This window comes from Botrytis fragariae (genome assembly GCF_013461495.1).
Source record: "Botrytis fragariae strain BVB16 chromosome Unknown tig00000186, whole genome shotgun sequence".
Classification (NCBI taxonomy): Eukaryota; Fungi; Ascomycota; class Leotiomycetes; order Helotiales; family Sclerotiniaceae; genus Botrytis; species Botrytis fragariae.
In genome coordinates this window covers 995,638-1,021,398 of record NW_023501000.1, presented here as the reverse complement: position 1 = coordinate 1,021,398, position 25,761 = coordinate 995,638, and the positions used below count along the sequence as shown (strand labels likewise).

Sequence of the window (25,761 nt, the reverse complement as noted above, 5' to 3'; positions counted from 1 at the left end):
GCCAAATAGTCATCTTACTGCACCCATCACATCATTGGTAACCAGGTAGTATTCAGCCCGATGAGCATGCCATCTTGAAGATATGCAGCATCCACAGCGATTACGCTCGTCTCCGATTACGCTTCTTACGTTGCCAATGCTGTGTAGACTGAACATGAGAATAACCGCACAAGCTTGATCTCATGTAGCACATAAGGTTTGAGTGAGACGTCTTACAATTACCTTACATCATAAGGCTTCAGCCAAACAGATAGATCATTCGATGATTACCACCCCGAAATTACTACTGTTTGTCTTGAGACAGTCTACCACAAACATCCGAATTCAAACTATTCTTAGAATATTATACTGTACATTGAAATTCTTCCATTCATAGGACCCCATCCTCTGATATCCGAATCTCCGCATACAGACAGACAGACAGACAGACAAACAAACAAACTACAAAGCTGCATCCATTGCGTATGTCAGACTGGCACCTCATCCTAGAGGAGTAGATGACATTGGATACCTAGTAGGTGTAAACAATCCTTTCGTGAGCGCTAAGTATTCCCTAAATTGGTACACTGTACCATTAAATGGCCCGTTCCGGTAGGTAGCCAGGCACTGGAAATTACTATGCCCCCTCGCTTGATCACAGCTGCCATTGCCACTCGTTGCTCTAGAATCTGTACGTTTCTTCACAGCCACCAGATCGAAATCTCATTCAACGTAGATTAAAAATTCGGAGTAAATTTCATATTGTCTTTTGATCCTTTACTCGAAAGCTAATTCATCTATCCTCAAAACTTTCATTCGTTTTAACTTCCTACAAAACCAGATGGTAATGTTCCAATGTTCTATATCGCTGCTGCATTCCCTACCAGTCCTTCATCGCGAGAAGTTTAAAGCTCTTAAACTTTACCGAATTCCAACACCATCTCGACGGATGCTCCCACAACACATACCGAGAACCGAATGTGAAAAGTGTCCAAAGTCTAAACTCTCGAGCATCATGTACAAAATAATTATATTTAATCCCCGACGACTAGAACCGGCAAAAGTTGAGAGACCCCCAAACTCAATTTCGAAATTAATAATCCCTTCATAGTGTTCATCTTACTAGATGTTCTACTACAGTCTACAGAAAGGACCGTACAGACTATCGCCTCACCTTGTATACGGAACTACCTACCTCCAGCTCCACTTTTCATCTCCTTGATGACTGATGGATCTAGACCTTGATGAAGATAGTCATCATGATTCTATTTTGAACACATTTGGTCAAATTCGTGAATTATGCCCAAGAGAATTGTAGAATTACACTTCTCTGTCGTAGAATTGCATTTCTCTGCACTCAAAATTACCCTTCCGTCTACTTTTACATCTTTCATGCTGCGAACCCTTCTATCCAGCATCACCCAGCAAACCTTACTGATTTACACAATATGTCAAAACGCTACCCGTCCTGTCAGCTCCACTCGTTCATTCATGCAAGCAAACTTTCGTTTCCGTTTCCCTTACGTCCATACATCCCTATGCTATGCCCATCTTCCAGCGTCCCCAAAATCGAAACATCCACGTCTTTCCTCCTCCCCTCTCCCTTGTTTCGCTTTCCTCCCAAAAATAAATTCAAAAAAATCACATGCTCCACATCCATCCTTCGTTTATCATCATCATCCATGTACCGATCATTTCATTATCCATCATCTTATCCATCCAGGACCTTCATGAAATAAAAGCCAAGCTCCACCGTCTAAGCCTCCCCCTGAACTTAGCAAAGATCTTCTCCCATCTCCAAATTCCCATCCATTTTGAGAAACACCGAAATTGGAGAGAGATTGAAGCTCGAACCAAAGAGGTATCCGGTCGCGTCGTTCATCGAGGTTGTCGCGTTGATGCTTGATAGACGCGGCTTCTTTACCTTTTTCTCGTTAGACTTCGATTCAATGGTTGAGAGTCCTTCCCTACTATGATTTTATTTTTTCCCCATTTGATAGGCTCTGGTATGTGTATGTATGTATGCGTGTCTCTTTTGATTTACCCGCGTTAACTTCAGGAAATGAAAATAGAGGCTATTGTTGGAGAAATCTTGAGCTATTGATTTCGTCACACATTGCGCGGTTCGTGATCCAGTAATATGATCTGAACCGCCTTCTTCTCTGCGGAAGTTTCTCACGAGCATGATTTGAAATTCGTCATCTGGTTGATATCGCAGCACACCACAAAATTATCAACATCCAATATCCCCTTCGATAGATAGATAGATAGTCTGCAGTTTACAGACGGGGTGAGATGTGGGTGCATTGTGATAAAATTTCATTTCTTGTCTGCCGGCCTATCTTTTTCTGCATTGAAACTTTGGAGTATCAAAGTCCTTGTTCTCATACCCCTGATCTACATATATTTTCCATCACTATTTCGTTCTTGCTTCAAAATGTATGGTGTTGCTTGTGTGATCATCACCCAATGCTATCTCTCCACCTATCTATCTATCTACCCATCTATTTCCACCAAACCGTCCAGAGGTGGTTCCATCTCAAACTCCAAACTCCATTCCAAACCCTCACAATTCCACACATGTTCCGTCCCCCTCTACCCTCTTTCTCTACCCACAATATCCCTTCCCTCTCTCTCTCGCAGACAGACACATCCCAAAAAAGCACCAAAATCAAAAAAATCAAATGTCCTCGGAGAGACTCGAACTCTCGACCTTTGGATGGCTAAAGTGATTGTTATCAATCACCTCATATAGGAATATGAGACCAACGCTCTAACCAACTGAGCCACGAAGACTGGGGTATTTGATCATGTGATGATTGATGAAATTCACACCTGTATTTGAAACCATATTTAACATCAATCATTTCTCGAACCTTGGGAAAGTTATTTTCTGGTAGTTTGTAGATGGGCATTTGGGACTTTGTGTAGGTAGGTAGGGATTAGAGACAAAAAGAGAGATCGCGATGGAGACAATAATAACAAGTAAACATAGTCAACTAGTATATGAATTCTGTCTTCTATCAATTTCTCTTTTCTGCCCACCACATCAATTAATCAAGCTATGTGAAATGATACGAAAACCTCGTCTACGGGGTATCCTTCTTGAAGATAAACAAATCATCTGTATTCACCCGTTGCATCCCCATATATATATATATAGATACCATCCCCTTCTCAATCCAGCCCCTCTCACAATACCACCTTCTCGTGATCAACTCCAATGTACACTATAAACCCATCTCAACTATCACATGCTATTCATATTCTCCTCCCTTTTTCTCTTCTACATACTTACTACTGCTTCAGCTACCTGCTCTCCTCTCCTCTCCTCTAATCCCATCGCACTTCCACATTCACACTCAACAAACATAAATTCCAAACACCCACCCACCCATCCACACTCATCCACTTCCACTCCCTCTCATTCTCATTCTCACTTCCATCCACACCCCATGAGCCGACCCCCCTTAATTTCTTCCTCTTCTAGCTCTTCCACCCCTTATCTCTTCTTTCTGTTCTTCCATCTCTATTTTACATACATACATACATACATACATACATACCTATCATCACATCACCATTCATTTCCCTTCATCCCAGATCTCTCCATCCCCAACCCCAACTCTTAACCAAATACCAACACAATACCTCCTTCTCATCCACCCACTTACCCACTCACCCACTCACCCCTCCCACAACCTTCCACCCCAAGACCGAAGATACCCACTAGCGCTCTCCCTCTCGTCATCTACCCACCCAGTTACATACATACATACACACACGACTCCAACACTTTCTACTCAGTCCCCAATCTCCAATACTCAATACTCTGTCCCAGATACCCCCCTTCTCCCTCTCTAATCTCCAACCTCCAAGCCCGATTCTATCCACCGCAACTATTTTGGAAATTTCCCCTGAATCCTTCCTTCACCTATCAAATAAGACTGGAAAGCAATTTTCAAGCTCAGCCTCGTGCCATCCATCCCATTACCAAGTAAGTATACAACACATCAAAGAATTTGCGAACAATACGAACCCATCCACAAAGGGAAATTTCTGCACAATGGCAAGTATTTTATCAAAGAGATACAAATTTTCGAGGAAAGTTTTGGCAAATTTTGAATACAGGTATGAGAAATTTCCAGGGCTGTTGATGTGACTATTGATCCAAGTTCTCGAGTCTACACGAATCAAATAGTTAAATTCACGTCATATCACTAATATGCATATATCAAATAATAAAAGTAGAGGAAGAACAGTATTCTTAAATTGCTATCCCCCCACTAAATCAAAAAAAACAATTCTTCTAACCATCAAATCATGATGAGATGATCGTCTATCCTCAATTCAAATCGAACTAAGTTGAGCTCCATGCACAATAGCAACTGAGAATCCTCTCCAAGGCAACCTGCCCAAGGTATTCTCCGACTATATTGAAGATGTTGAAGTTCTCCGTAACGCCGAATGCTATGTATGCCACACCTCCCATCCCCGAAAAGAGTAATAATCCATTGCCCGCCATATCTACGGTCTATGTTGAAAGACTTTTATCTTCATTTGTGTCTTTTGCTGTAAGTTATTCTTGAAAAACAAATGAGAAGAAACTCAGAAAATAGTGCTTTTGTCATGCAATAAAGCGCTGTTCAAAGCAGGTGTAAAAAAAAATGTGAATGATATCATAAAAAACTCCCGCCATGTATTGGCCCCAAAGGTCGTTGAGACCATGCCTTTCATCAATCATTGCGCCGTTAGATATCCGTAGGAAATACAGGGAATCCTGGTTGTACAAGGACGTTGAGTCCTGTACTGATGTTGTGTTTTGAGTTTATTATATTTTTATTTAGAACTTGAGGGTCTTTGGCTTCTCCCAGCTGAATTCTTGGCTGGTGAAGTGACCGTTCTTGGCAGTCTTGAAGTAGATTGGCTTAGCCAAATCAAGCTCCTTGACAATGACACCAGGTCTCAAGTCAAAGTTGGCTCTGATAATCTCAACAAGTTCATCAGAGGTCTTGTCGGATGTACCATATGTGTCAACGAAGATAGAGAGTGGCTCGGCGACACCAATGGCGTATGAAAGTTGAACGAGAGCACGTCTGGCAAGTTTGGCATTGACCAAAGACTTGGCAATCCATCTAGCGACGTAGGCAGCAGATCTGTCGACCTTGGAGAAATCCTTTCCGGAGAAAGCTCCACCACCGTGAGCACCCCATCCACCGTATGTGTCGACGATAATCTTTCTGCCAGTAAGACCAGCATCTCCTTGAGGTCCACCGATGATGAAAAGTCCGGATGGTTGGATCTGAAAATGAATATGTTAGCAAATTATTATCGCAATATGATTAAAATTAAACTTACGTGGTAGATGGTCTCCTCAGTCAAGTATTCAGCTGGGATAACCTTCTTGATAATCTTCTCCAAGATCTCCTTTCTCAAAGACTCGGTGGTGATGTTCTCGTCGTGTTGAGCACTGACAACAACGGTGTGAACCTTTTGTGGGACGACAGCTCCGTTGTCATGCTTGTACTCAATGGTAACTTGAGTCTTGGTATCAGGTCTGAGCCATGGCAAGCTTCCGTCTCTGCGAGCAGCGGACATAGCAGCGTTGAGCTTGTGTGCCAATTGAAGGGTCAAAGGGAATAATTCAGGAGTCTCATCAGTGGCATAACCGAACATGATACCTTGATCACCAGCACCCAATTGCTCAAGAGCTTGCTCGTAGTGAAGACCTTGAGCGATATCTGGGGACTGTTCTTCAATGGCAACCAAAACGTTGCAAGTCTTGTAATCGAAACCCTTGGAAGAGTCATCGTATCCAATATCCTTGATGGCTCCACGGATAACCTTTTGGTAATCGAGACGTGCCTTGGTGGTAATCTCACCAAAGACCATAATCATACCAGTCTTGGTAGCAGTCTCACAAGCAACCTTGGAGAGAGGGTCCTCAGCTAAGCAGGCATCGAGGATAGCATCGGAGACTTGATCAGCGATCTTGTCTGGATGTCCCTCACCAACAGACTCGGACTAGAGAGAATGATCAGTAAGGAAAATTTGTTATCGAGTCAAAAGGCCAGCTTACGGTGAAAAGGAAGGTTCCTTGGTTGTGGTGGGAAACCCCATTTGATCCGTTGGCTTGAACCATGATTGCGGTTGGTATATGTGAGGAGATGATGGAGAAGAGAGAGTTGTTTGGGAGAAAATGGGAGAAAAAGACAAATTATTGAGAAGTGTTGTTTTTAAAGGGAGAAGAGAAGAGTCAAAAGGTTGAGGGGTCGGAAGAAAAGGATCTATGTAGTATGTAAGGAAAAGGAAAAGTTTGTGATTGGGATTTTTGGGGGGAAGGTGGGGTTAAACAAAGAATATGTCTGTGCTACGAATTCCAATTGGCTAGTAATGAAATGGGAGAATTGCACCATCTCTCCAGGACTGGGACAGAATACCTCCCTAGTTCCCAATAGAGACTGCCAGGCTGGCCGACAGTCCAGTAGCATATTTTCCCATGCCTAGGTAGATATGATACCGGACACCTCACCGCTGTCAACCCTTTCTTTCCTTTTGATTTCGCAAAGTCGCAATTTGTATGTAAGATTCAGAGATGCTCATGCAAGATTGATTCCATACATCCCATGTTGATTCCATACAGGGGTATTTAGGATGAGGGACTTGCAGTTCCAGTTGCCTTTATCAGGTTACCATACAGGTATGAATGATGATCTGGAGATGTTGAATGTGTTGATTGGTTGATGGTGTCAATAGTGGTCCATTGGTTTCAATCACCTAGGATACATCTCGGACGCCGAACATTGGGATTCAAGATACCCTTCGCTCCGAGATTGTTTGTGGTATTCCGGATCATACTATGCTTGGGCATTCTAGATCATCACATCCGCTCCATTGACTTGCCTATGTAGTACATGTAGTCTCTTGGGTAACATTGCCGCCGGAAAATTGTCAATAGATCCAGTTTGTTTGATATCGATATATCGTTGTGGTAGTTTGTTGAGAAAGATTCGTACACTCGTACCGAGACGGCCCTTGCCTAGCATCCCGTAGGTTAGGTGGGTGCTAATTACCTTCTAACTTTCTCCTAATGATAATAATAAATCTCTACGCCTTCCGGAAACATTCCATTCTCAGCCTCGTGCAAAGAAACTTTTGGCCGCTTAGGTAAGCAGAAAAGGAGAAGGCTGAACCTTTTTTTCTTTTACTGATAGAAGCTACCCCACTATCAACATTTTACAAGTCTGATAATAGGTATTTCCAAAATATCATTGCTCTCCAGGGCTCACTATTTACATACAAATACAAATACTATTGTCGTCGCATATCATCTACTCATCACTAATACCAGGTACCTACCATAATTTCAAGATGAGTAAATTCGGTGTCCTAGTAATGGGACCTGCAGGTGCAGGAAAAGTAAGTCTTTCCATTTATGCGCGCCTTTCTTATATTTCCAGGCCTTCAGCCATACCCAAATAAAGGTCTTGATTTTTTGTGAATATTCTCCTGTCAAGAGAGAGATATATACTAATCTCCTTCTCCTTTACCTCCAGACAACCTTCTGTACCGGTCTCATAAATCATCTCCAAAACAATCGTCGTTCCTGCTTCTACATCAACCTTGACCCGGCCGCCGAAACCTTCTCCCACGAACCCGATCTCGATATCAAGGATCTTATATCCCTTGAAGATGTCATGGAAGAAATGAGTCTCGGCCCCAACGGCGGTCTCATCTATTGTTTCGAATTCCTCCTCGAAAATCTCGATTTTCTCTCCGAAGCCATTGAGCCTCTCACCGAAGAATATCTTATTATCATCGATATGCCGGGCCAGATAGAATTATACACACATATCCCAATCTTACCTGCTCTGGTAAAATTCTTGACCAAGACGGGCGCACTGGATATTAATCTATGCGCGGCGTATTTGTTGGAAGCAACGTTTGTGGTTGATCGTGCGAAGTTTTTCGCGGGTACTTTATCTGCTATGAGTGCGATGATTATGCTCGAGGTTCCACACGTCAATATTCTATCCAAGATGGATTTAGTAAAAGGACAAGTCGCAAAGAGAGAACTCAAAAGATTCTTGGATCCGGATACGTCGTTATTGGATGATGATCAGGAAGAAGATGATGGAGAGGGTGAAGCAAAGGATGCGCAGACATTGATGAAGGGGAACAGTTTCCGCAGATTGAATAAGGCGGTTGCGAGTTTGATTGACAGTTTCAGTATGGTCTCGTATTTGAGGTTGGATGTGCAGAGTGAGGATAGCGTTGGAGGAATCTTGAGTTATATTGATGATGCTATTCAATTTCATGAGGCGCAAGAACCAAAGGAACCAAATGATGAGGTGGAATATGATGAGGCAGAATAAGTTGGCTTGGTTTGGGATATTGGAACAAAATGAAAATGGGCTATGTGGAATATTCAGACAGCTGCAAAGATGGGTAGTCAAGCATACTTCGAATCTTGACACAAGCAGAGGCGCATAGCTGGTTAGAAGGCATGGACTTGGAGAGGGTATCGAACTGGCGTTAAGGAGAAATAATTGTATGATGCATAGCGTTGGCGTTTGTTTGGTGAATTATCATATCCAAGAATATCAAAAAGTATGGAAGATTGGAGCTATCTACAGATTTTATATTTTCGGTCCCGAGCCTGCTCTTCAAAATGTGCAAATGTCCGCATAACTTCGTATTATGTTCATTGTTAAGTTGCCCTATTCGCTGATGGCAGATGGTAATTACAACTCTCATCCAATCATTGCTGATGCTCCGAAGCATATATCCTTCTATCCAATACATTTCCCCATCACCCGCCCGCCTCTTCCTCTCCATTGCTATTCCCCATTTTCCTCACATATCATCACAAAACCCATCCAAATCCAACCCAAACCCAAACGCCAATCAAACCCACCAACCCACAATATCACAAAAAGACCTCCCCATCAGACCAACCCCTCACCCCCTCATCTCCTGCTCCCTCCTCGCCTTCAAATACTCACTCCAAAAAACATCCAACACCCACCTCCCCCCTCTACCAATTCCCCCCAGTTCTCCCCACCCCTCTCTGTAAAACCACCACCGTCACCCCCCCAAGCACCCCCAAAACACCAATCCAAACACCATGCGCAACCCCCACGCCACCATCCTACGCATCAAACTCATCAGGAAAAAGATAAACCAGATGACTGCCAAAACTCCCACCACGACAGCGATACCGGGACTTTGACTCGCGACTTTGAGGGTGGCTTCGAGGAGGGGGAGGAGCAGCGGCATGATGTGTGTTATGGTGAAGAGGTAGAGGGGGTGCAGGAAATTGCTAAAGAGAGAGATGTACGTGCTGTGGAGGAGCGGATAGGCGCGCAGGAGGTAGGGATACGCTTGCATTAGGTAGGGAGAGAGGTGGTGGTAGATATCTGGAAGAGAGGGTTAGCATAGTAGAGAAGGAGGAAGAGAAATGCAAGCAGACATACCATTGACAACAGGATTAGCCTGAATGAGCGCCAGAATATCCATCTTGCGCGAGCGACAGATACGAGAGCGTTGGGAATGGCTTGTCAATTTTCCTTTTCTTTATGTGGTAACGAGTTCGGATCCTTTGTATGTGTGTGTGTGTGTGTGTGTGTGTGTGTGTTTATTTTATCAAAATCTCCGAGAGTAGAATAGAATAAAATAGAATTTCTTTTCTTTTCAATGGGAATCTTATTCGTTTTCTTGATATTGATATTGATCGTTCCTTCTTTCCTTCTAGTCGCAGTATCTCAATCTCAACCGCATCAAATCGAATCGAATGAATTCGGCGACAGAGTCAGATTCTAGATATTAATACTAGGGATTCAGCTCTGAGTGCTCCGCTCTGCAATCAATGAACTAAATCAATCAATCAATCAATCAATCAATCAATCAATTCCTAGAATCCAATAGAAAGAACCAGAAGAAATCGACGTGGATTTATTGAAACATTTTTTTTCTTCTTCTCTTCCAGAGATGGATGCAAATGCACATAAAGTTTGTTTATCATTATCAATTTGTTTATCGCGGTCCCCGCCATGCTCCACTTGCTATTCCGTTGCTTGCTTCCCGGTTAACGGTAAGGTAAGCTAAGCTAATGTTTTGGAAGTTGTGCTGGGACGAAAAGTCAGGCATGTAAGGTTACGGGTAGGTAGTTGTAGGAGTAGGGTAGGGTTAAGCAAGAAGGAGAAGTTGTTGATTGCTGATTATTTCCAATATCATTCTTGAAAGTTTTGGATAATTTAATAATTCATATATTCATGTATTTATATCTCGCAAATACCTATGGAAGTGTGTATACTAGGTAAGATATGCGATGCAACGCCAAGTTGAAAAATAATTCATACAATACGCCAATGCTATGCTAAACCCGAACCCTACGCAATGCAGCCAACCATTCATGAAAACCATTCAAATGCAATTATATCATGCCAAGTCATCAATATCATCATCATTCCACCCTAACGCCTCATAATACGATACCTCTTTCTTATAAACTTGTGTGGGTTTCATCTTTTCTAGTGCTACTGGCACATCTCTTATATTTTCTTGGTCTTCATTTGAAGAGCCCGCAGGATGGGTGTAACCTGATATCCATTCTGATATTTTACGGACTGGAGTGTCTTTTATCGGTGTTTCTTTCAACGGTATTTCCTTTAGTGGTGTTTCCTTCAATGGCGTTTCCTGTATACCAGTAAACAATGTTGAAGGTGAAGGCCTTTTGATTGGTGTTTCCAAGTTACTTGGGACAGAGGACAGAGAAGGCCTTTTGACAACGGGATCAGGAATGCTGTTGAACAGTTGTGCACTAGAGCGGCGCATTTGCAACGGTGAAGAAGGTGGTATTGCACCATAATCAGCGTCAAAGTTTGTAAGATTGCTCGTAGATCTAAACGAACTTGAAAGGGGCTTTCGAGTTGGAGTCGCTTGTACAGAATCTCGAAAGGGATCAAGATCATATGAAGGGCGAGCTTTGGATTGTGGTATAGTAGGCACACTCGATGGGGGAATGATGCCAAGCTCCATCTGGTCGAAATCTCTGGATCTGCCAATAGTCGATTGAGATTCACCGAACATGTCTTTTTGACGGTTGGTTTTTGGAGTGGCTTTAATCTGTACCGATTGAAATGCTTGAAACAGCGGGTTCCTGACAGGCTTTTTGGATTTTCGAGGATGTCCAGCAGAGGCAGATCTTCGTTCGGCAGTCTCAACTAAAGCTTTGCCAGCTAGCTCTCGATTCGGTTTCTTTAGTGCTGATATGGCATCCTTCAATTCTGCATCAATGGCAGCTTGTTTCTTTGCTTTCGAATTAGGGTCTGGCGCAAGTGTACTCATATCCACCTCTCTTTGGGAAAATCTTTTGGAATTCAAAACTCCACCTCTGTTAACATGAAGAGGCTTAAACTCAGCAGAAGGTATGCCAGACAGGGATGGAGCTTCACTTGTCTCTCTTTTCAGACCGGGGATGGTAGGATCGGTAGCCGATCTCATTAAGGAAATGGCTCTATTTGAGCCTATTGACATACTACGTCTCTCTCTATCGTCTGTCAATACACGCTGCAGACTCTTCTTTTGCTTTGCAGGAACAGGCCGCTTGGTGATAGTCCCTGGCCGAGTAAGTGTGTTTGAGAAACTTGCAGCTTTAGAAACCCTAGGTTTTGAAACCGATTTGGTAATGGGTCCTCCTAGTTTGCGATTTATCGCATCACAACGATCGGGGAGACGGGCCGAGAAGAAAGGTACAATAACTTCTATACAGAAGTCCTTGAGAATATTATCAGTATGCTTCGAGGTATTGTTGGGCGTTAGACCGGAGCTTGTATCTGGAGCCTTGATAGCTTCACTTGCAATGGATTGCCAAATACATAGTCGGTCAATATGAACGTCAATAAGCATCGTGAGATGATCCTGTTTTCGAGTTTTGGGTGTCCTCTCTTTGCTTTGTATTATCCCATCGTCAATCGGGAGACTAGGTAAACCTCCGTCTAAATTCTCATTTGTCGAAACTAAAGGTTGTAGAGCAAAAATCTCAAGTATTACAATCATTTGGAGTTGTGTTTCGCGAATACGTAAATTCGCTATACGAGTTTTCGCTAACTCTTCTTTAGATGATCCTGGAGCCCCAGGCTCTATCTCCTCGTCATGGCCAATCCACCATTGCTTAATGAGCGACTCCTCATTTGGATACAGCCCATTCTTGCCAGGTTTCATTTTCTTGTTGCTCTTCCTCCTCTTGGATTTCACTATCGTATCGTCGGCACTCTGGTCATGAATATCAATGGATGAGACGCAGACAGGCACACCATCGCGATATTTCTTGTCAAGAAGGGTACTTGATAGCACAAGGCTTTCTAAAAATGCGATGTGTTCACTCATATCGAGATTTGCGTCAAAGTCGAGGTGAAATGCCGCGCGTGCTCGTGATAATGGACCTTTTGCAAAATAGGCTAGTGAAGTTTTTGAAAGATAAAGTGATTCGAAATACTGAGTTCGAACATTATCAAAAATTTCAGTAGAAGTGGCTTGTGTCTTCGTTTCCAAAGCAGGTAAACAGATGGTTGCTTGGGTATCATTTTGAGGTTCGGATGCGGGTACTTTTTCAGGCGCAACTGATTGAGGGCGGGATTCTGGCAATAGTGGCGTAGATGGGCGTTTGATCATAGACTGTATCGCTTCGATGGCGAGTCTCTTTTTTTTGGTATATTTGCTCCCTTCGGGTGTGATGAATGGTTCTGTCGAGGTTTCGAGATGAGTTGAACCGAAAGGTAGTCCCTTCACCGACACATCTGTGCGCTCGGTCTGGGCTACCACGGCTGATGCTTTCAATTGATGTACGTTGATCCAAGAACCCAGTTGTAAGACTACATATAATCCTCGCGATTCTCTCTCGACGGCGTATAAAGTGCGATTGTCATCTAGCCTAGCTATAAGAACCATTGGCTGATTTCCCATTCGTTCCTCCAATTCCAGTATCTTAACATGAGTCTCGAAAAGTCGTGATTGGGGCAAAGAATTAGTCGCAGATCCTATGTCTAGATATGAGAGTGGTAGCTGTGACCGTGGTAATAATATTATAGGTTGAAAAGTTCGGGGTCGGGTGTTGGCTTTGGATGGGTAGGGCTATTTTCAAATCAGACATGGTATTGTAAGAATAAGTAAATGGATTACCCACCTTGACCACGAATGTATCCTTCAACAAGTCCTCCAACGAATTGCCATCTCTCTTCCGCTTTTTGCTTCCCAAGTTTCCTATATCGTCGTGACAAACTGATTGTGAGCTTGGAGTCAAGACACCAGATTGTCGACGCGCTTGGTGAATCGACGCGTCGGAGAAAGGGGATGCATCTTGACTTGACATAGCACCCGAATATTAATATTTGTTATATCATGGGGAAGATATTTTATACAGTGATCTTTAATTGATATCATGCAAAGACTGGTTGAAAAAGTTATGTTGTTGGAGAACAATAGGTAATACCTTGACAATACAAAAAGCAATTAGCAATTTGCAATATAATATTTCTATATCTCGATTCTAGACGCGTTCTACACGAGGCTACCAGCTGACAGGGATTAGGCACCTAAGTACTTTTTAGCACCGGAACTTTTTCTCCGATACGATCGATCATTGGAATATTTTATATCAAGAAATTGAGCCCCTGTCATCAGCCTTTCTGAAAGTTCGGCTCGTAATCCGTACGTATAAGAAAGATATATGCGAGGTACCTACCTACCGACCTGTCTGCCCTTGAACTCGCTCAGACGAGCCAAATAAAATCGTTTGGCTTGTGTATCAGAAAAGAGGGGACGACAAGCCTCCAGTTCCCAACAGACCACTGGTACCGAAAGGTTAAGATAGATATGATGTTGAGACAACACAAGCCACTTTCACTATCCGATAAACATGTTCTCGTCACAGTGAACACCCACCCGGGCGTCTTTTACACTGACGATCTTTACATCTATATCTCCGGTTTGTATGGCATGTACATAGTCTGACTGGATACAACATTATACCACATGTGCTGTCCGTACTGTGGTAAACTAACATCAAATAAGAATTCTCCAGATGCTCCAGCCTCAACAAACTAGAGCCTACCGTTCATTCTACAGCCTCGAGTCAAGATTTCCCATTTTGAACTCCCCTCGCTCTCTCGCTTCTATTATAGATGGTGTAGCTCGGTAGATAGTGGCTTGGCTTTCGAGGATTCACTTTGAAACTCATCAAATATGGATTCCACGCTTGTCATTGGAAGTGAAGGATATGATCGTCGTGGCGGGTGGCAAATGAAATAATGTCGCGGGGTGAAGGATGGCTCGCATGGTTTTGTTTTTGGAATGACAATCATGACATCGGCTCATCGGTGCTAGGAAAACGAATTCCTTACTAGGTGTTGGGTTGCAGCCAAAAAGCAATATCTACCGTAGCATCAGCAGTATTAGTAAAATGATACAACGAATCTCGTTGGCCTTTTGAAGTAATTAAATTCTACCCTGTATAATCAGAATAGGAAAGCATATCTATCAGGTATCGACTTGAACATTGTTTATCAGTAACTCTGTCTCTCTCTCTCTCGCTCTCGCTCTCCCTTCCAATTCCTCGACTAGGTCTCTAGGGAGGGACTACCCAATAACCATCAGAGCTAGGTAGATATCTAACTCAAATCATTCACTTCCCGACGTCGGTATTCGGTATTCACAGATAGATAGACAAGTGCTAGATGAATGCTAGGTCCCTAGCACCTTACGATATATACGTATACTTCGTAGCTGGGGATAAAAGTGCATCCGAAGATATCGACTACTCGGTACTAGTCAAAAGCCCAAATCGGATAATTTTGAATAATTTTGCATTACAGCGGGTCTCGAAGATCGATGATTGTGTCCCAATCAACAATCCCTAGTCCTCATCTTAAAAGCTACCCAATAGCCTTACCTACCTTCTTGAGTCTTGATTGGTATCATCTCATCTATCCCGTATGATATGTGATGGATATTCCAGCTAAAGAGTATCAGACATATGTAAACATACCTATGTAAACATATATATTCACTCGTGTAGGAGTTGATTTATATTGATTTACATTCCTATTTGAAGCTTTTCAAAAAAGAATACCCATCTTACCCATCTACCCACCTACCTATCTACCTACCCACCAACCTAGTACACATTTACCTCTCTCGGTCGACCTACCTAACTTATAAGTACATCAGTGCGAAAGTCAACCTACATTTTTTTCTCGACTTTAGCTTTTTTCTCTCATATCTTCATCTTCCTTTGAAAACTTCTCCAAAATCTACTTTCTACGTACCTGAATTGAAGTTCTAGATATTCACCAAAAACAAGTGCCACTTCAATCTATATCACCACTCTCACTCTCTCACCCCCTGCTTTATCGGTACCAGGATGACTTCCCATCGACGCTAAACAAAGGGCAAATTAGGTACTTTTCGCAACCTCTGATTTTTCTAATAACCCGTTTCACTCTTGAACATGAGCTCGGAGATTTCACCTCGTGCTGTACGTTTCACAAACGGGGACGACAACCACAGGTTCGAATCGTTAAAATCTTCGGTGATCATGGAGCGCCCACATGTTGAGACCAGCGACTCTGGAGGCTCTGGTTCTTCTGCAGATTCCCACGACTTTGTCGAACATTTAAGTCCAGATGCTGCACACGATGCACATCTCGATGCCTTTCTCCCTATCGATTCTCGACCCCAGATAAATAGTATGAATTCAAGCATGCGTAGTCGAGGCAGCAATTCGGAAACAAATGGGGCAATATACAGCCGCGAAACGGCTTTCAGCCCTCCACCACAAACTCCTTTGAATGGCGCAACGGCCAGATCTCAGAGGCCTACTGCACCAGCCCGAACTCCTTCGAGTACATACGCGCCTGCGCGGCGACCCCCACAAGCTCCATACATGTCAATTTCGGATCGTCATCGATCCGGTTCAAACTCGAGATTTAATAGGCAAGATCCAAGCGGCGCATATCGTGCGCAAGAAAGAGCTTATGTGCAACGGTTACGGCAAAATGATCCACCTTTCGAATATTTTGGTGAACCTTACACACCTAGTCTTGGATATGGAACAGGATCAGATACTGAAGAGGAATCCCCATCAGAGTTACAATTCGATGGTGATCCCTTCGATCAAGAGACTGTACTTTTCTACAACAACGATGACATACAACCTACTCAGGAAGACTTGAAAGATCCCGCAAATAGAGAGCGTCTGGAATGGCATGGGATGTTAGCATCTGTGCTAACCGGAGATGTAGTTAGGCAAGAGAAGAAACGTTTAATTGGTAATTCAGAAAACAAAGCAGAGAACATTGGGACAGAAATCTGGCTTGGTATACGATCAAAGGTATGCGGGAGAAGCTTAGGGGCCCAGCGACGGATATTAGAAGACACCCGGGCCAACCTTGACACTGTTTTAGAGGAAATTATTAAGTTTCAGGTGCAAGGCGAGAGTGAGGCTGGAAAGTCACCGATTGACCAAGTGCGGGGCGTAGTTGCAAAGATTGAGAAGTGTGAAAGTCTATATCCATCTCGAACTGGCTTGGAAATGGCGAATAAACTGGCAGCGTCTACACAATTCGCTGCTACCTGCGACGCTGTCATATCATGGCACAATACCACCGAACTCATCAACATTGAACTTGCCGTCCTGCAAAACTGGGTAGGAAATCCAGAACTCGACTTCACCAAAGTGAGACAGCGCTCACCTTCAGGACATGGGCTCTCCGATGAATCATCATTTATCGATAGGTTGCTCAAGGAGGATGGGTTGAGATCTCTACAAGGTGATAAAAGCATACTGTTAGGTGTATCTGAGGTTATCATGAAAGCAAAGAATACATTGATCGAGAACTCCGAGGGTTTTGCGAAACGTCATCTACCTCCTTATATCGAAGAGTTACTCACTCTCATAAACTTCCCGTCGCGCCTCATCGAAGAGATTATCAAGGTTCGACTAAACTATGCGAAGAAGATGCGAGAATCCACGCAACAGAACGCAATGATGGCCGAGCAAATGATTTCGCAATTCAGAATATTATTGAAACTTGCCATATTGATTAAGCAGGAGTATCTTACCATATCAAATCCTGAGCCTGGGTGGGATTTACCACCTTGTATCGATGAGTCCTTTGACCAGGTAGTTTTAGATGCACTTAAGTTTTACTTCAAGATGCTCAACTGGAAATTGGGCGGAAACAAAAACACTTTCAAAGAAGCTGAAGTTCTTGAGCAAGAATGGGATTTCTCTAACGAGATCGGACGACATCTCCAAGGCGGTGATGTTGAAGTGGCAGAGCAGTTTAGTTCTTTAACCCACAAGGCCTTCTTCCGACTGAATACCACTTTCGAAAAAGAAATGGTGAGAAAGCCAAAGGAAACAGCTTCTGAGATGACGAAGCGTTATAAGCAGAGTCTAGACTCTGTTCGCGTGCGACAACGTATGTTGCAAAGATTTTCTAGGGTTTTGAGTGATCGTTTCGAAAACTCGACGGACTTCAGCATTGCTATGAAGCAGAGTGGTTTGCAAGAACTCTACTCAAGGCTTATTGAAACCGGTCACTTCTTGGTTTATACTGCAAGCATTGAGCACGATGGTATTTTCCTCATAGCCTCTCCATCTTTGTACAATCGACCGCAAGACATCCAGTCCATTCTAGGAACTTGCTATCACACCGAAGACACACAAGAAGACCCTAGCAACCCTTATATATTAGTACTTCGCCCCGAGGTCCCAATGGGATGGGATGGTCGACAGGTCGATTCAGCTTTGATAAATATCAACATAGATTTGAAGGTTGGACATCTTCGACTTATTGCAGATGGATCACAGGCCAGATTGTCAAATGCGCGAATGGCGTTTTTAGATTCGATCGGGATACATCTGGATATGGTGGTTGAACAGAGATCCCATCTCAAGAAAGTGCATCTTAAATTGACCGACATCAAGAAAGTCGTGTATAAGCTATCAAACTTGATTATGGACAGCGTGGAAATTGTTCGAAAACAAACAAAAGGGTTGGAATGTCAAGAACTCATTCAAACCTGTTTCATCTTCGCTACCGAGTTTGGTCAGCGGTCTTTGCCTTATATGGATCGAAACCGAAAGCAAATGAACAACATCAAACTCACAAAGATTGCCCTGGACTGGGTGAGCTTCATCTGTGATGACTGCGTTCCTACGGATCGTAAAACATTCAGATGGGCGGTGCTTGCACTTGAATTTGCAATGGGTATGACTCAAGGCCAACATATATTGGCTTTAGGGGAAGATGAGTATACAAGACTTCGATCCAAGGTCTCGGGATGTATGTCTCTATTGATTTCACATTTTGATATCATGGGCGCAAGATCAAATTTGGCCGCTCAAGCAGAGAAACAGCGGGTGGAGACACTGAACGGCCAATTTAGGAAGATGGATATTAGGGGAATGGCTGATGACGAGGAATCAGCTGCCTTTGTTCTTAATCAACGTCTTGAACTGATAGCTGATCTTGATGAAGAACGAAAGGTTATCGAGGCGGAAAGACAAGCTCTCGGCAGAGTTCTTGAAGAAAACAATGAAGCAGACCGATCTCTCACACATCTTTCTGCGTCTCCATCCAATATCAATATGCGCTGGCAACAAGGAAACTTCGTTGGTGGTGGTACCTTTGGATCAGTGTATGCTGCGATCAATCTGGACTCTGGTCATCTTATGGCTGTGAAAGAGATTCGTCTACAAGATCCTAACCTTATTCCTACAATTGCTGCTCAGATTGCCGATGAGATGCACGTCTTGGAGGTTCTCGATCATCCCAACGTAGTCTCATATCATGGAATTGAGGTCCATCGCGACAAAGTCTATATTTTCATGGAGTACTGTTCTGGTGGGTCACTTGCGGGTCTTTTAGAGCATGGAAGAATCGAGGACGAGCAGGTTATAATGGTTTACGCCTTGCAACTTCTTGAAGGTCTAGCATATCTTCACGAAAGTGGCATTGTTCATCGTGACATCAAACCAGAAAGTAAGTTATCTTTTTGCCTCATCCATATTACGATCAGTTCTCTAACAATAAACACAGATATTCTCCTTGATCACAACGGTGTAATCAAATATGTAGATTTTGGCGCCGCAAAGGTCATTGCTCGTCAAGGTAAAACTCTTGTCACCGCGACTACCGCCAGTCTTGCCAACAAGAACAAATCCATGACTGGAACTCCAATGTACATGTCCCCCGAAGTCATTAAAGGAGAGAACCCAGGACGAGCTGGCTCAGTCGATGTCTGGTCACTCGGCTGTGTTATCCTTGAAATGGCTACAGGTCGTCGACCTTGGACATCTCTTGATAACGAATGGGCTATCATGTACAATATTGCCCAAGGCAATCCTCCTCAAATGCCATCACCAGATCAACTCAGCCCTCAGGGCATTGATTTCATCAAGAAATGCTTCATTAGAGACCCCAAGAAACGTGCTTCGGCACCGGAGCTCTTACAACACGAATGGATTGTTGCAATCAAAAACCAGGTCTCTATCGAGCCACAAACACCAAGCGATAGTGGAAGTTCTCAATCTAGTGCCAGGGGAAGTTTCACTAATTGAGGTACTATGAGTTCTCGCCTTCGTCAACTATTCTTGTCGGTGATTACAACACCTTTCTTTCACTTTTCAAACAAGAAAACCTTTCCTTTGTATTTGCATTTGTCATTATTGTTTTTTTCAGTCGTTTTGGGGAAAAGCGCAGTACATGAAGCGTCTTTTGTGGGCATTGGGTTTGGGCACAATGGGTCGAATTGGAACTAGATGTATATGAGGGATATACATATACACGAGATTTTTTCATCAGCGATTGAGTTGGGAGTTGGTGTTTTTCGTAGCATATATGTGTTTATGAGGAAAGCTGGGTTTAACTTTCTAACGTCTATTTGGTTGTGCGAACATAAATGTAGTGTCGAGTTGATGTTGAGGGTTAAAATGGAGAAGAAGCCGGAGGTTGAGATGAGAAGCCAGATGGTTAGGTGTAATGCATGCATGGAAGCAATGGGCAAACTGGCATTCGTCTCGAGGCAGCGAAGGAGGTAATGGCGGTACGATGCCAGTAGAGGATGAAGTCAACATTGGGAAGCGTGGGCAGAACACGTCTCGTGATGGAAGAATGGAAGTGGTGGTGGAGACTTGTAGTATAATCAGAACAATAATGAAACATGATGACACTGCTGGTATGACAGTATACCATTACAGTAATCTTCACATTGGTTTTCACCTGTCACATCATTGACAATCGCTCTCGAAATTGACCAACCCGGGTATCATATTCCGCCGGAAATATACATACCAGATACATCGGACACTGCTCGGCGCTTCCACTCCAAAGCCCCACTCCTTTATGCCGCAGAGGCGATATCCGCGCTAGTGATCGACGGTTCTGCCATGGAAAACCCAATCATGAACTATTCAAATTGGGGACGAAACGCAAGGCTGAAAAGATGCCGTGAGTTTTCGGAGATGTAACGGGAAGGGTCCAATTTTTTCCCCCAATCTAAACGTCAATAATGAGATTACGAAAGATTGGAGACAGCCCGGAGATGCAGGTTTGGATGGAAAAGTTTTTGATTGTGGATGGATTTTGCGATGGTAGATAGTTGGTGTGGAGACTTGTAGATATGGATGAGTTGGATGGCGAGAATGGGAGGGGAATTTTGGAGGAGGGGTGGAGGGTACGTATATCTTGGGGATGTTTTCTGCGTATTTGGGTTCGTTCTTCTTTTCTTTTTTTCTTTTCGCTGGAGAGGAAATTACGAAGGAGGTTTTGGAAGATTTGAGTTTTTGATCGGAGAACTTTGTCAATTCTTATTTCTTACACTGGACGCTGTTCAAGTAGGGTCGGATTCTGATCATGCCTGCATCACCAGATATTGCCAAGCGGGATTTGTCTTCGATGAGGACGGGGGAGGAGAAAGATGGGAACAATAATGCGGCGGAGGAGTTGAGAGATGTAGAATCAGATGCTGCGTCTGTGGATACGAAAGCTGGGTCTATTTGGACGATTATGGGATCTGTAAGTTGTGTATCTGTGGAGTGGTAGTTGGTGAGATGAGATGAGATGAGATGATTGTATTAATGAATAATCATAGGCAATGGCGAATTACTCAGATGGATATCAACAGGGCTTGGTAAGTTTCTCTTCTTTCTCGTCGGTATTATCATGTGAAAGTGCATCCATAGCTAACAAAGATAGGCATCCAGTACAAACGTAGTGTTTAATCACCTCCTCGGCACCAAAATCTACACTTCGACAATCCAAACCCGCATTTCCAATGCCCTCCTCGTCGGTTCCGTCATCGGTATCCTCATACTAGGTTATACCTCTGATAAGTTTTCCCGCAAGGGAGGCATGCTTTTCACATCCGCTCTCGTGATCATCGGTTCTCTCCTCTCTACCCTCGCGTTCCAAGTAGAACCCTCCTCAAACATGCTCTGGTTCCTCACCATCGCCCGCGGCATAGCAGGCGTCGGCGTCGGAGGCGAATATCCCACTTCCGCCGCCGCGGCGCTCGAAGGATCCGCCGATTCGTTCGATGGGAAAAGAGGTCCCATCCAAGTCTCCATCTCTACCCTAATGGCCACAACCGGTTCGCCCACCTGCACACTCGTCTATCTCCTCTCGCTGCTCGCCTCAAACGACAATCTCAAAGTCGCTTTCCACGCCATCTACAGCACAAGTACCCTTCTCCCCCTCGTCGTCATCCTCTTCCGTCTGCGCATGACGGACGGAAAACTCTTCCGAAACTCCAATCTCAGAAAGCGACCTATCCCCTGGCGTTTCATCATCCGCAAATATGGCTTGCGGTGTCTGGGCACCAGCACCGCCTTCTTCCTCTACGACTTTGTCAACTTTCCCAACAGCATCATGAGCGCCGCCATCATCAACGGACTCGTGCCGGGGAAAAACATCCGCACCGTCGCCATCTGGCAATTCATCCTCGCCATCTTCCCCATTCCCGGGGTGCTGCTGGGCATGTGGCTCGTGAACCGCATTGGCCGCAAATGGACGGGCATTCTCGGGTTTGCGGGATACATCCTCTTGGGATTTATTATCGGGGGTTGTTATGGGAGACTCACCACGTCGGAAAATCTCCCGGCGTTTGTGGTGCTGTATGGTCTTTTTGCGAGTCTGGGTCATATGGGTCCCGGTGCTACGATTGGGTTGATGAGTGCGGAGAGTTTCCCGACGGCGATTAGGGGTTGGGGTATGGGGTTAGTGCCGGGTTTGGAAAGGCGGGCGCGGCGGTTGGGACGCAGGTTTTTACGCCGATTCAGGAGGCGGCGGGGAAGAGTAGTACGTTTTTTGTGGCGGGGGTGTGGGAGTGTTGGGGGTGGGTGTTTATTGGTTTTTGCCCGAGGGGAGGGGGGTTGATTTGAGAGAGATGGATGAGGAATTTGAGAGGGGATTGAGAGAGGAGGTGAGAGATGAGTAGATGGGATGTGGTTGGAATAGAGAAAGCTTGAGTATTGAGCAATGTGAAGCGTATGGCTGGACAAACAATATTGATAGTGTGTATAATAAATCTGTCTATCATAACCTAATTATCTCTTCACAACATATTCATCTCTTCATGCTGCTTCTCAAAGATAACATTCGTCCTTTGAAATATATATATCATTGCTCAAGTTATCAATTCATGAATAGGCATAACAAGTATGATTCCCAGCAGGCCATGTGCATTTCCAAGGCGGATAAAATTATCTTCCATTACTATCATTTGAGCATATGCATTGCAATCTCAATTCCTCTTCTCGACTAAAGAAGAAAAGGAAGAAAGAGAGCTCCAAGTACGAAGACCAAAGTTAAACAATTGAGGAAGGGTGAAAAAGGAATGCCAAAGGAGAAGATAAGTCTGGGGGAAAAAATCAAGACTTAGGGCAGAAGAGAGGAAGCACGAAAATTTTATCCCCGGTTTCTTTCGAAGTGTATAGACAAATCAACTAATGTCATCAAAAGCACCATTCCTATCTTTTAACCATTAACCCCGAATAACCCATCACAAGTTACAAATGAATGAGTAACTACTTTTCAACTCCTCACCTAGTACGACATCCCCAAACAACAAATCCAAAAGTAACAGACACACTATTTTCAGATGCCAACTAAATGGAGAAGAGAGATCCGTTTTGTCACGAGATTCAATAAATTAAGAGATATGAATTTCTCCATGAGAGAATAGGTTGATTTGAGATCAGGCGAGAAAAAGAAAAAGAAAAAGAAAAAGAAAAAGAAAAAGAAAAAGAAAAAGAAAAAGAAAAAGAAAAAGAAAAAGAAGAAGAAGAAGAAGAAGAAGGAGAAGAAGAAGAAAGAAGAAGAAGAAGAAGAAGGGAAACATGCTCAAATACAAGGCTGTCTATGAGCAGTACTAACTTGGAATATCATAGTGCTGGAACTTGTACATATTACCACAATTTAGATAGCGACGTAATCATCTGCGGCTCCTCGGCAGTCGAACAGATCGGCGGCGTGGAATTGACCATCTGTACCGGAAGCACCACGACGACCCTTTCGACGCTCACGCAGGCCCCTACCCCCACAGCCACAATATACAATGCTATATTCCAAGGCTTTGCCTGCGAAGGCGTCGCGCCGAACTTTAGTGGAAAATCCATCACCTTCGCCTGTGAATTGGGAATGAACCATCTATCTCCCTTTGCTTTTGTGTTCCTCCAGATGCAAATTTTGGGATATTCAAGATGCGTTCCAGGCGGCAAATGGGACACGGGAAAATTGGAATGTATTCGAGAAGCGTGTGAAGAAATCAATCCCCTCGAGAGCGGCTCCGAAGGTGCTGCCGAGGGATTAGAGGCGATTATTGAGGGGACTGCCGCTGCTTTGAGAGGAGACTAACCTGCAATTTTGAATAAAATGAGTGATATTGAGGGAGGGATAAGTATCCAGGCGAAAGCTGTGAGAAAAAGGTTCACAGGAGCTTAAGGAATTCTTCTGAAGGTGTAGAAATTTATATATTGTACACGAGTTACATACTGATTGATGATTAACAACAGTATATTGGCAATATTTCAACACATAAGACAATAAGATAAGTCTATCTGCTTCATATCTTCCTCATATCCATGTTATCAACAACAAATGCTCTCTGTAATCTTCGAATTCTATGATAAATCGAAGCGAGGAGTGGGGAAATCGTAGAAGATATCTTTCTGAAGCACCTGCTAACACCCAACATCTAGGTAAGATCTTACTTGGAAGAACTCATTCGAAAAACGAAAAAGGGAAGTACGAGACCAAATCGGTGGTCACATTGTAACATCACACCTAAGAATAGCATCGCCACACAAGATCTTGTAATGGCTAGATATAGCAAAAAAGTGAATGAATATTGGAATAACACACACAATGAGATCATATGGACAAAAAGCCAAGCCAAAATCAACCCATACCTGGAGATGAGCCAAATGCAATCAGCCTTTTAATCCCTAGGGCTTGGTCAAAAAGATACACGGGATGGAGTTCTGTACAACGTGTGGCGTGGTGAGGGGTGAGATTACAAGGTACACATCTCTTCGTCTAGACGTGCGCGGTGGAGCTTGATGAAGGGAGACATAGGGAAGTAACATTCAAGAGAAAGATACAGATTGTGATATGATCTGATGGAATTTCACAGCGTAGGCAAGGCAAGCATTTTAGAGATAGAAAAACGAGGTGAGCAGTAGAGTAAACCATTCGTCCACACATTAACTTCTCGGATCAACTCTAAGAATTGGAGCACTTGATCCAAATCAAAGACAATTAAAAAAGGGTTATGAGTATTCAATTACAATAATACGAATAAAATCAAAACGACAATGATAAGGTTGAAGATAAAACTCTGAGCTGATATTTCGTTTAGGCCTTGTACCATTGTGGCGTGACACCAAACTCAAAAGTACTCATCTACTTTCTGGAAATTTCATGCAATCAATGAGTTTGTACAACAATAAGACCACTCATATTCAAGCAAACCATGGCAGCTGGCTTGCTTATGGGCGTACGGTAAGAAGCTCCTTGGCGATACCTTAACACTAACCCTTACCTTTACCTGCACATGCATGATGAAATCTCGTGTTAACTCATGAGATGTTGTGGGGTTGAGACTCCTTTTCTGGCTGAAGCTTTTGAACCATCACTTGAAAGTCCACTTTCAAAGATTTCTGTGACTCGATATTTTCGGTCAGAGATATTCGGAGTATTACACAGTTCAAGTACTCTTATCTCGGCCAAATTCTCCCCCAAGGCTGGTTGGTAGAGCGGCTCAAAGATTCCCAAAATGGAAGGACCCCCAGCCGTTTTAAATCAATCAGTTCGGAATGGATGGTTAAGAAGCGGATGTAAGGCAAATGGATGAACGAATGGCATGTTAATAGCTTTAGTTTCAAGTGAATCAAACCACTAAAGTTTAGTTCAACTGTTTCAGGGAATTGCCCATGCGTAAGAGGCGTAGAATGTTTTTTTTTCGAGTATAGAATCATCCAGTGTCTTGAAACTAGTACCTAAGTACTGTAAAAGTTCCCGTTCGTTAAGGTTGATGGTTCATTATTGATGATCTGTGGTGGATATTGTTTGAAATTTGATCGTCCCTCGATGTAGTATGTAGTATTCGCACGTAGGGTATGTATTCGTATGTATATGCAGATATATATGGTTCGATATTATGATTCGGGAGAATACACCGAAGAGATGATGCGCCAAGGAGGCAGAGTTACCTTTC

At 43.5% G+C, this 25,761-nt stretch overlaps 5 protein-coding genes across 5 annotated transcripts; 3 read left to right on the top strand and 2 right to left on the bottom strand.

Moving 5' to 3' along the window:
- Window positions 1-4,822: 4,822 nt before the first annotated feature.
- Bfra_010334 (putative s-adenosylmethionine synthetase protein) lies at window positions 4,823-6,121 on the bottom strand (the record flags this gene model as incomplete). Its single annotated transcript, XM_037340668.1, has 3 exons — window positions 4,823-5,281; window positions 5,338-6,003; window positions 6,059-6,121. 3 exons carry the CDS (start codon window positions 6,119-6,121, stop codon window positions 4,823-4,825), a joined length of 1,188 nt encoding a protein of 395 aa, XP_037189136.1.
- Window positions 6,122-7,350: 1,229 nt separating this feature from the next.
- On the top strand, window positions 7,351-8,354 carry Bfra_010333 (putative atp binding protein; the record flags this gene model as incomplete). Its single annotated transcript, XM_037340667.1, has 2 exons — window positions 7,351-7,398; window positions 7,536-8,354. The coding sequence occupies 2 exons, from the start codon at window positions 7,351-7,353 to the stop codon at window positions 8,352-8,354; spliced, it is 867 nt and encodes a 288-aa protein (XP_037189135.1).
- A 2,065-nt stretch (window positions 8,355-10,419) lies between these two features.
- Bfra_010332 (uncharacterized protein) lies at window positions 10,420-13,351 on the bottom strand (the record flags this gene model as incomplete). Its single annotated transcript, XM_037340666.1, has 2 exons — window positions 10,420-13,113; window positions 13,166-13,351. 2 exons carry the CDS (start codon window positions 13,349-13,351, stop codon window positions 10,420-10,422), a joined length of 2,880 nt encoding a protein of 959 aa, XP_037189134.1.
- Window positions 13,352-15,487: 2,136 nt separating this feature from the next.
- Window positions 15,488-19,606, top strand: Bfra_010331 (putative map kinase protein; the record flags this gene model as incomplete). Its single annotated transcript, XM_037340665.1, has 2 exons — window positions 15,488-19,028; window positions 19,086-19,606. The coding sequence occupies 2 exons, from the start codon at window positions 15,488-15,490 to the stop codon at window positions 19,604-19,606; spliced, it is 4,062 nt and encodes a 1,353-aa protein (XP_037189133.1).
- A 1,294-nt stretch (window positions 19,607-20,900) lies between these two features.
- Window positions 20,901-23,900, top strand: Bfra_010330 (putative mfs git1p-related glycerophosphoinositol permease protein; the record flags this gene model as incomplete). The annotated part of the gene is made up of 4 exons (XM_037340664.1): window positions 20,901-21,062; window positions 21,139-21,177; window positions 21,243-22,261; window positions 23,435-23,900. 4 exons carry the CDS (start codon window positions 20,901-20,903, stop codon window positions 23,898-23,900), a joined length of 1,686 nt encoding a protein of 561 aa, XP_037189132.1.
- Between the last annotated feature and the right edge of the window lie 1,861 nt (window positions 23,901-25,761).